This window comes from Peromyscus leucopus, chromosome 10 (assembly GCF_004664715.2).
Source record: "Peromyscus leucopus breed LL Stock chromosome 10, UCI_PerLeu_2.1, whole genome shotgun sequence".
Classification (NCBI taxonomy): domain Eukaryota; kingdom Metazoa; phylum Chordata; class Mammalia; order Rodentia; family Cricetidae; genus Peromyscus; species Peromyscus leucopus.
In genome coordinates this window covers 33,398,935-33,408,833 of record NC_051071.1, presented here as the reverse complement: position 1 = coordinate 33,408,833, position 9,899 = coordinate 33,398,935, and the positions used below count along the sequence as shown (strand labels likewise).

Genomic DNA, 9,899 nt, shown 5'->3' with positions numbered 1-9,899 from the left:
TTTGCATTCAGGTCTTTCTTGCATTTTTCTTGCCTTTTGATGGTCTTTGTCCCCCCTCCCCCCTTAATACCACTGACTTAGCTAGGTACGAACTCTGTGCATTTCTATTTTTTGTACCTGGGCTTTGTTTAAGTGTCATATATCAGGTTAACCCTAGAGCCAGCACAAGTGGGTCTTTTCTAGATCCCCCAACTCTTTTAGCTAATCTCTCCTCCCATGGGCTATCTGGGGTTTCCTCCATTTGTTCTATACCACAATTAAGATTCACAGACTTGGCCATTCTTGGGAGGCAAAGCCCTCATCCCCATAAGAGTTGGGCATGTTACTTGGGGGACAATACATTCAACCGGAAATTTCTTACTCAACTGAATTTTCCATGGTCATTTTTGTAGGAAGTTTTCTCCTTTGCTTTTTCTATCTTACTGGCAGTCTGCTTTTTTGGAATTTTTTTTTTTTCTTGTAGAAATAAAAGCCCATTGCCTCTTGGATGGATTTTAGATGGCCCCACATTCAGGTCGGGGTGATACTGTTTTTTTCCTAAGATTGTGCAGGTAACCTAAATGTAGGTCTCCTTAAAACCACCTTTAAAAGGGCTTGACTAAGCTTTGGGAGGACAGCAAGGGGGCTGGGCATATGGATAGTTTGGAAGGGGGGAGGGGAATGCTAAGACACAGCTGGCTATCTGAGGTACCGCAGGTACAGCCAAAACTCTGTAGGGAGGTGAGAGGCCAGAGGAATCTTCTTCCCAAGGGAGTGAATCACCAGCCCAACTCAGAGGGACCAGAGTGCCAGGGTTGCTGTGTTTGAGAGTCATCCTATTTCTGATACATTACCACAGTGTGGCTTGTCAGGGGCGAGAGGCTCAGGCAGTGGATGAACCCACCTCCATGCTAACAAGCTTAGCAATCAGACTGTGCAAGGTCTTGGCTAGAGGGAAAAAAATTAAAACTCAGCCTTAGACCTCTTGTCAGACTATGAGGAGAATTATATTTTTGAACTAGTCTACAGTGTGGACAGGAAATGACCTCTTCACCAACTGCTTCTTTAAAAACAAGCAGTGTGCCTCTAGCTATCCAGCTTTCTCTCTCTCTCTCTCTCTCTCTCTCTCTCTCTCTCTCTCTCTCTCTCTCTCTCTCTCTCTCAACTCCCTCTCCCCCTTCTCCCTCCTCCTTTCCTCCTTCCTTTCCTCCCTTCCTCCCTCCCAACCTCCAACCTCCGCTCTCTCCCTCTCTGAGCTCCAGCGCTCCCTCCCCTCCCGCGCTCCCTCCCTCCCTCCCTCCTCGCTCCCTCTCCTCTCTCGCTATAGAGGGCTCCCACAGCACTTCCCAGCCAGTGTGTTCAGCCTGCCTGCCTGCCTGCCTCTGTGTGTGTGTGAGCGTGTGTGCGTGCGTCTACTTTGTACTGTGAAGAACACAGCCCATGTGCTCTGCATGGACGTTCCTGATACTCTGTTAAGCTTGATTTTCGACAAGCAGGCAAGATGTCCAGCACACCACATGACCCCTTCTATTCTTCTCCTTTCGGCCCATTTTATAGGAGACATACACCATACATGGTACAGCCAGAGTACCGAATCTATGAGATGAACAAGAGACTGCAGTCTCGCACAGAGGTAAGTTCTTCAACCTTGGCGTGTGTTTGTGGATTTTTTTAAAAAAAAACTGTGCATGGGCTTTTCCTGGGGTTCTTGGCTGAATTCTATGGGAAGTGTCCCAGCAGCTACTACCATGTAGGTGGAAATAAGCGCACGAGTTTGAATGCCGGGTTTCCAGGGACAGTAACTCTTGGAGCCGGGGACAGTTTCTGCCGGAATCTTAGAATCTGGAAATAGACAAACCAGCACTTGGTTCACATGCAGGGGTCTCTAGAAATGCAGGTTGTCTAGAACTCTGATGTTTATAGGCTTAGAGATGGTCCTGTTTGTTGAGATATAAATTGCAAAAGATTTGTGAATGTTTGCATCTCGCTGTGTGTGTCTGTGTAATATAATATATACATATAATTGCAAATTCCAAAGGAAGTCTGTTTTGACCTGCACTTACTTTTTCAAAGTGACTAAAATTGAGGTAAAAGGGACAAGAGAGGAGCCCTGCCTACTTCTCAGAACTCCCTGGAGGTGGGGTGGGACACACACACACACACACACACACACACACACACACACACACACACACACACACGTTTGCCTGTTTCTGTGTTAAATTCAGAAACAGGTTGATTAAGACAGTTCTATGCTTTTCTCTCTGACGGTTGTGCCTCCCAAAGACTCTACCTTGGGACAGGAGCTGGTTCTCCATTCAAGCCAGCAACAGTTTCAGGCATTTGTGATCTCCTGAGAGAGGGAGACAGAGCCTCCCAGGCAGTGGGCCAGTCCAGGACTTCTTCAGAACTTTCCCAATGCAAAACTCCAGACTTCTTGCTCACAATTTAAATATTTAATTTTTCTCTGGGCTGGTTGAGGGGCAAAGGGTGCTGCCTTGTGCTCATCTGCCTGTAAGTTGGGACTCGGTGTTGGTGTTTATTGTAGGTGTGTCAAAGTCTCTTGAGGAAGTAGAAGTCTGGGAATTGAGTTTTCTCTGCAGAGTCCAAACACCCAGAAGAATCATGCCCCAGAGGTGTTGGGGGAATAGCTTTGGTAGGTATTTAGATTGAAGGTTGACTTTTAACTCTGGGAAAGGGTTCAAATAAGTTTATATGATAAAATAAAACACACTTGCTTTGAATTGTCTGCGGAGCCATAGAGAATTCCTGATGTTTAATGTATTGAATAGGGCTAACAAGATGTGACCTGCTTTCTGATTGGCTAACTGCTGGACAAGAGCTTGTGTTTTTTTAAAAGCCTGGTTGTCTTTATCACTGTTATTTTCTTTATATGTTAATGCACCATGGATGTTAAATATAATTGCTGGCACTGTGACTCTTTCTAGAAGCCAGAAGCTCCTGTACAGTGTAAACTCTTATGTTTAGCATGCCGAGTTCTTGGCAGTAAACAGGATTTTGTGTGTGTGTGTGTGTGTGTGTGTGTGCCTTTAGTGTGTTGCTTTGTATGTGTGTTACAGTTTGTATCTTCAATTTCCATCTTTGTAGCAGTGTGTTGGAATCTTCGGTCCCTGTCTAAGCTATCTGTTGGCAAAGGCTGCTTTCAGAATTGGGAGAATTGGGAATGTCTTACAATTGAGGCACCCAGTAATTGCAATAAAACTTGGATTAAGAAAGAACAACTTTTTGCTAAGTATGATTATTTCTAAAAAAAAAAAAAATTGAAGAGACTGTAGGCCATGATCGCTTAATTCTTGAACACAGGATTTAAAGAGAGCCTGTGTCCAGTTGACTTAGAAAGTTGTTGAGGCCTTGTGGAAAGTGTCTTTCATCCTCCTGTGGGTGAAGCATGGTAGCTATTCTTACTTCTGAGTGCCTCTGAACCCTCCCACAGCCCGAGTAGCTAGCTTTGAGCTGGAGACCTCCCTTCCACACTGGTCTCCATACAAATCCCTAAGATGGAAGATGTTTCATGTTTGAGATGTTTGGAAAGTGAGCCATTAGTAGAATGCTTTCCCAAAATGATGCATTAATCTTTCTTGAGAGCTAAACCCAGGAACTTCCAACTTTTGAATTACAGACTATGACTCTGAAAGATTTTGCTCTTAGTAGAGCTGAAGAACTGGGAAAGGCAAGCTTGCTTTGACAAATCTTTGAATTTTTAATTCATCCTGACAACAATGTGCTGCAAACTATTTTTCAGTGTGTTCTGGAACTAACCTCCATACATGTACCCTCTTATTAAGTCTTTTTAAAGTAATTATCCACAGAATTACATTGACACCTTGTCTCAGTACAAGAAATTTGTTTTCCTATCATATAAAAAAGAATAATAATCATTAATTGCTTCTAATATATATGTCTATCTAAGTATTCACATTAAATATTAAAATTTGATAATAATATGTAGTTAGAGAAAAAATAACTTTGCATAAAAAAGCTACAGATAGCTTTACCAATGGTGGTTATTTATAATTCAGTTGTCCTGCAACCTAAAGAGGAACTGGTTATAGTCACACATACTGCTAGAATGACTTGTCTGCTCACACACAAATTAAATAGATTGTTGAGTGATCACTTTTTGAATTTAGCCAGTACATACAATCATTAGCATCTCCTCTCACACTGTCTCTTGCCTCTCTCAATCTTATACGCATGGTACAGTACTATTTTATTAGCTCCTGATCTCTCTCTCTCTCTCTCTCTCTCTCTCTCTCTCTCTCTTTCTTTCTCAACTTTGTATTCTCTTTTGAACATGTACTTAGCACTCTATTAAAGTTGAGGGGAAGAAAAAGGAAATGAACTGGTGATAAACTAGTACAGAATCCTGACATTGTTCATTCCCCCTTGAGTTATTGACCCCAGAATATTCGCCTATTCGCCTGTGGACATTTCAGACACTGGGTAGTATTGGTTTAAAGAGCATTGGGTTGAGAGTTGATCCTACTTCGAGCTTGTTCCTGTCACTTAGTAACTAGCTGGCCTGGAGTCTGGATTTCCCTGCCATTTCCCTTCAATTTGAAAACTCAAAATGGTTATGCCTTAATCTGAGAAAGTCTTAAGAAACAGAGTGAAGCCTGCAGACGTCGTGTTCTGTGAGTGGTGTTTAGCTCAAACTTACAAAAAGTAGTGAAAGAATCAGCTCTTCCTGTAGAAAACTTGAAAGCCTGAGTCCTGCCAGGCTTGTAGAGCTGGCGCCGCTGGGATAGCAAGCCACTGCTGGACTAAGTAGGTCTTCAATTAACATTTGCTGACTAGCAACCTGGGCTTCCTGGAGATAAAAGAGCGGGTAGAGAGAACTCCAGAAGCTTGTCATTGAAATTACAATGACAGCTCTGTATCTGTGAGGGGCCCCGGACCCCCTGAGGAGCTATAGTTGCTGTGGGCATCTGTCTCTGCAAGGCCTCACCTCATCTCCCCCATGTTTATTCTATTATCATGGGGTCATTTAGCTCCCTAATCTTTGTGGTCAAGCAAAAGTTTAAGAAATTGGACCTAACCTCTTTGGGAGGGAATGCGAGCTCATTACAATGTAAACAACAAGTGCTCACATCTATTTTACCTGTGGATGCCTATGCTAGGAAATAAAATCTCTTGGCCACACTAACATCTTAGGAGATTTGGATAAACGTGGGAAGTCCCCGCCCCACCGCCACCCGTCAAGTTGCCTCACTCTAAAACTAAATTAAGAGAAACTTTGAGCTCTGTGTCACTGTTTTTCATGAGCAGCCGAGAAAGGGTTACATTTTCTGTTTAGCACTCTGCCATACATTGACCCCCATGTCTTTCAAAATCCATTTATTTGAATGGTTACACTGTGCAAATTTCTTTTGGAACAACACGACTGCAGAGTTATATAGTTTAACGTGGTGCAGAGACTCCAATCAGATAGGACATTAAAAATATCTCCTAAAGACTTCAGGATTCATTCTGTGAAAAGCCACAACAAAAACAAAAACAGCCATTAAAAAAAAAAATCCTGAAGTCTACACTGTGAAAGGAAAATATAGGTGTGCTGTCGAGGCTCCTAGTGAATATGAATTGGAGTAGAGACTTGGCTAACATTGGATTATTGCAGAATGTAAGTCAGTTCATCGCGCTGACTTACACAATGCCTTGTTACTGTAGGTAAGTTTTCAACGTCTTGTTCCTTCAATGCCAATGGCCAAAACTGTTTCCATTACAAAGAAGGTGTTTTGAACTCTTTTTTTTTTCATGTTGTCACTGCACGGATCTTATCCTTATGTTGTTGTTGTTGTTTTTTTTAAATCAACATCATACATCCTATTGCAAATGAGAAAACTGTGACTACAATGGAAAGCAGCTCATAAGAGGATTTTATTATAATTATAGTGTTTAGTTTTACAGGATTTAATATGAAGGCTTCCAAATGTTTGAAGACCTTGACATTCAAATCTACTATTTTTCACTCTTCCTCAGCTCAGCTCTAGGACTCCCTAGGGATTGGTGAGAGGGGAGGGGGGCATGCTTTGCCCTCTTTTATTTCAGCTACATTGGTATATACTTAGACACAGGGTTCCAGGTCGGAGGACCATGTTTATTCACAGAAAAGCTCAGTACCCTTGATGATTCTGATGGAACCTGGTCACCACAAGATTAGCTACTTTGGGTGGGTAGAAAAGAAGAAAACTGTTTAAATACTTGGGTGATCTCTCCTCCTAGGAACTCAGAGGGAAAATTTGCCAGTACCCTGAGCTATATTGTATGAAAGGTTTTCAATGTTTAGTAACAAAAGGGGACTGCCCACATTTTCTGAAGGAGGTTGCTGAGGGGTTGAGGAGGGACTGGTATTGGTGAGATCAGCCATTTTGAAAATGTTAAATGAAACCAACAGTGCAGTTTTTAAAATACGAACTTCCAAACTCCTTATTTTTCAAGCCACCTACATGGCCTCAAAACACAAACCACAGGGCTAGTTCCTTCTCCTGAGGGCCCCCACCCCACCCCACCCCATTTTCTTACTACAGGAACTGTTTTTAATTAAAAATTGCTGCAAACTAACTATTTGTAGGGAGCCAAGAAGAAGAAGAAGAAAATCTTTCTACTCCAGTCGACACAGATTCTTATCAGGTGAAATCAACACACATTTATGAAGCAGGCTTTAAACATGATGTAGATATTTGAGCACTTACTTTTTTGTGTTTTCAGAAAGAAATTAACTTAAATTGTGTGGAGAATGTTGCTGTAAGTCTCCTTTTATTGCAATCATCCCTATTAACTTATTTTTCAGAAGGAGGACAGAGCACCCCTTTGGGGAGTAAGCAAACAAAACATAAACCAAACAGCTACAACATCCCCTTTTTGTAGCTATGACATTTTCTTTTTGTTTTGCTTTTTATTTGTTTGAAACTAGAGTTTTGTTTTTGTTGTTGTTGCTTTGTTTTTCTTTTAAGACAGGGCTTCTCCGTGTAGCCTTGACTGTCCTGGAACTCACTCTGTAGACCAGGCTGGCCTCGAACTCAGAGATCCAACTGCCTCTGCCTCTGGATGCTGGTATCAAAGGCATGCACCATCATCACCTAGCGTTATTTTTTTTTTTTAATGTAAATTCTGGCAGCATCCATCAGAACATAGGCAAATCTGAATACTCAAAATTCAGTTATTCCTTCAAAGAATTCCCATATTTCAGACAGTGACAACATCAGGCTCTGGAAACACAGAGAGAATTGAGACTTTTTCTACCCTTTAGAAGCTTGTGACTGGGAGATGGAAGGAGACTTAGAGATGTACCAGCATTGTGAGGCACCATAATGGATTTGTAGGAACATGTCATGGGTGTCTATGGGCAGAAAGGGACATCCTGAAAGAAAGCTGGAAGGATTATTATTGTCATTTGTGGTGTGTTTACCCTGCTGGGGACAGTCCTTGGTGAGGTAGGTGCTAACTGCTCTATTTCCACTGAGAAGTAAACTGGGTGTTTAAACCATTTGTGTTAGGTGACCCAGGTGACTGCGCTCAGCTTCAGAGTTCCTTCCTCTCTGCCACAGCACCTCTAGAAATAAGATCTACCAGCAGGAGTCTCATTTCAGCTGCACAAACTTTTTAATGCCAATATTTTATCCCAGGATGTGTTGACTTACAGAGGTGGCTTAGGGAGTAGCTACTACATATGACATACATGACTCTGATATGAAGAACAAGATTCTAGGAAACTATCTGAAAGGTCAGGAATGGAAAATATACCTTTGTTATTGAGAAAGACTCTGAATCATATGCCCTATAGAAAAATACTTGACGAGTTCATTGTACCAGAAGGGTCTCTGAAACTGTATGGACACTCAGTAGTTTTATTTTTTATATATTTTTTTTTTTTACTTGAAATGTATCTACTTTTCTCTCTAGTGGTTGATGGTTAATGCTGATATTTGGGTTGTCTTTTTTGTTTGTACATTGTGCTTTTGGGGACAGTGTCTTAATGTGTAGCTCTGAGTGGCCTGCTACTCATTATGTAGAGTTGGGTTGACCTTGAACTTGGATCTGTTTTCCTGTTTCAGCTTCCTGAGTGCTGAGATTACAGGCATGCCCCACCAGGCCCCACTCTGGGTTAATTTAAACAGTAGAAGAATGAGAAAAGACAGGATTCCAGTTTTGATGGTTTCTCAGCTGGCAAGAGGAGCCAATATATGTATTAGGAGATTAAATTGGAATTCAAATTTGGCATAGAAAGGGCTTCCTTTGCAGATAATCAGTTCCGAATAGGAGAGGAATAAGAGCAACAACTCCTATGTTTGAGTTTCTTTTTATACTATCCAACCCATTCCAAAACTGTAGCCAGGGTGTCTCCTGCTAATGTCTATAGTTCTCTGGGGGAGAAGAGGTTTCCTTCCCAAGCTTGCAGCCCACTCTGGCCACCATAGAGACCACAGTCTGCACAGATGCCTGCCTCTGACTGGAGATAAGATAGATCTCCTCCTTTGATCCTCTCCTGTGCCTGGCATGCATGCATACTGGTTCTCCCTTAAGAGATAAGGCTGCATAAGTCCCCACAGGAACATCCTAGAATCTTGAGGGGCTGGACCTTCCGACTTCTCACATTTACACAGGCAGGTAGAGCTCTGTTCTGGCTGTGCCTACCTTGGCTGCCCACATCCTCCTAGGGGATCTGCAGCAACAGCCTGCATTTTATTACCCCATGACATTCCATCCTCCTCCTTTGAAGTGTCAGCCTTCCAATTAAAAAGAGAAAGCAGAGGATTAGAGAGTGGACAGACCCTTCTGAAGGCTGGTCTTCCTTGCCCTGGTGATGTCATGGTCTCCATGGCCACTTTTCTAGAGTCAGATAGCCTGTGTTTCCGGCTGGCTTCCACTCCAGCATACAATCCCTTCTTCATACAAAGCCCAGGTGCTATATTTGGTGTTTCCCCCCTCAGCCATCAGAGGCTTCTGAGAGCCTACTCCAGCTTTAAGACCAACCTCTCCATTCCCTTCCTTGTCCAGAGGGCCTGCTCTTTGATCTGTTAATTTGACAGTTGCTCAGGGTCTCATCTCAGCCTTTGCCCTTTGCTGGGGACTCAGCCACCACCAGCCTCCTCTAGAATAACACATCATTATGGGAAACCTAATCTAGGTTAGAATTCGCCAGTGTCCTGGTCTTCTTTACAGGAGATCAGTTTTGTATCACAAACAAACAAACAAACAAACACACGAACAGGAAGGGCAAAAGTCTCAGTGTATAGGACCTCTGATGATTAACTCAAGTGTCGCCTTCCCAGAGAGGTGTTCCTCAATTTCCCTCAAGATAGGGTCATTCTGGTCACTCTCCCTCTCACACGTTCTCTTGGTTTGCTTCACAGGAATCTTTGTAAGCAGGTATTTGCTGCTGCTTTGCTTCTGCCTCCTCTTCTTTATCATCTTCATAGTTTTATTCATTCTTTGGGAATTTCACATAATGTCTTTTGATCATATCCAATTCCTACTCTCTTCTCAACTCCTCCCACATCCATCTCCTCATTCCCCCCCCCCCTCAACTCCTGTTCCCACACTTAAACAAACCAAAAAAATGCAATCAAATTTGTGCTGATTTCATACTCCGAGGTATGAGGTTATCCAATGGATTGGTCCATCTACAGGGATACTGGTGTCTTCTTTGCATCCTCAATTTTTGCCTGTCATGAAGAGTATAAGAAGCTCTGTGAGGGCAGGGACATAGTTGTCCTGTTAGTCATCTTGCCTGTCCCCTCTGCATGTGGATGACATGTTGATGAAGGAAATTACATTGTTTTGCTACTGTTTAGGGTGACACGGCATTTGCCCATACTCTTACACAATTCGGTTGCCTGCAGTTCCAGTTGGAGACAACTCTGTGAGGCCTATCAACCAGGGAGACATTGCCGCCTGTA

At 42.7% G+C, this 9,899-nt stretch overlaps 1 protein-coding gene across 12 annotated transcripts in view; it reads left to right on the top strand.

Moving 5' to 3' along the window:
• The first annotated feature begins 1,239 nt into the window (after positions 1–1,239).
• The window catches only part of Ldb2 (LIM domain binding 2), a 345,475-nt gene continuing 336,815 nt past the window's right edge, over positions 1,240–9,899 (top strand). For 6 of the 12 annotated variants that reach the window (XM_028865852.2, XM_028865851.2, XM_028865858.2 and 3 more), the window contains exon 1: positions 1,240–1,612. In XM_028865852.2, the coding sequence (XP_028721685.1) occupies positions 1,481–1,612 (132 nt within the window). In that variant the 5' untranslated portion in view covers positions 1,240–1,480. The remainder of the gene's footprint in view (positions 1,613–9,899) is intronic. The other 6 variants (XM_028865857.2, XM_028865853.2, XM_037209015.1 and 3 more) reach the window with 4 other exon arrangements.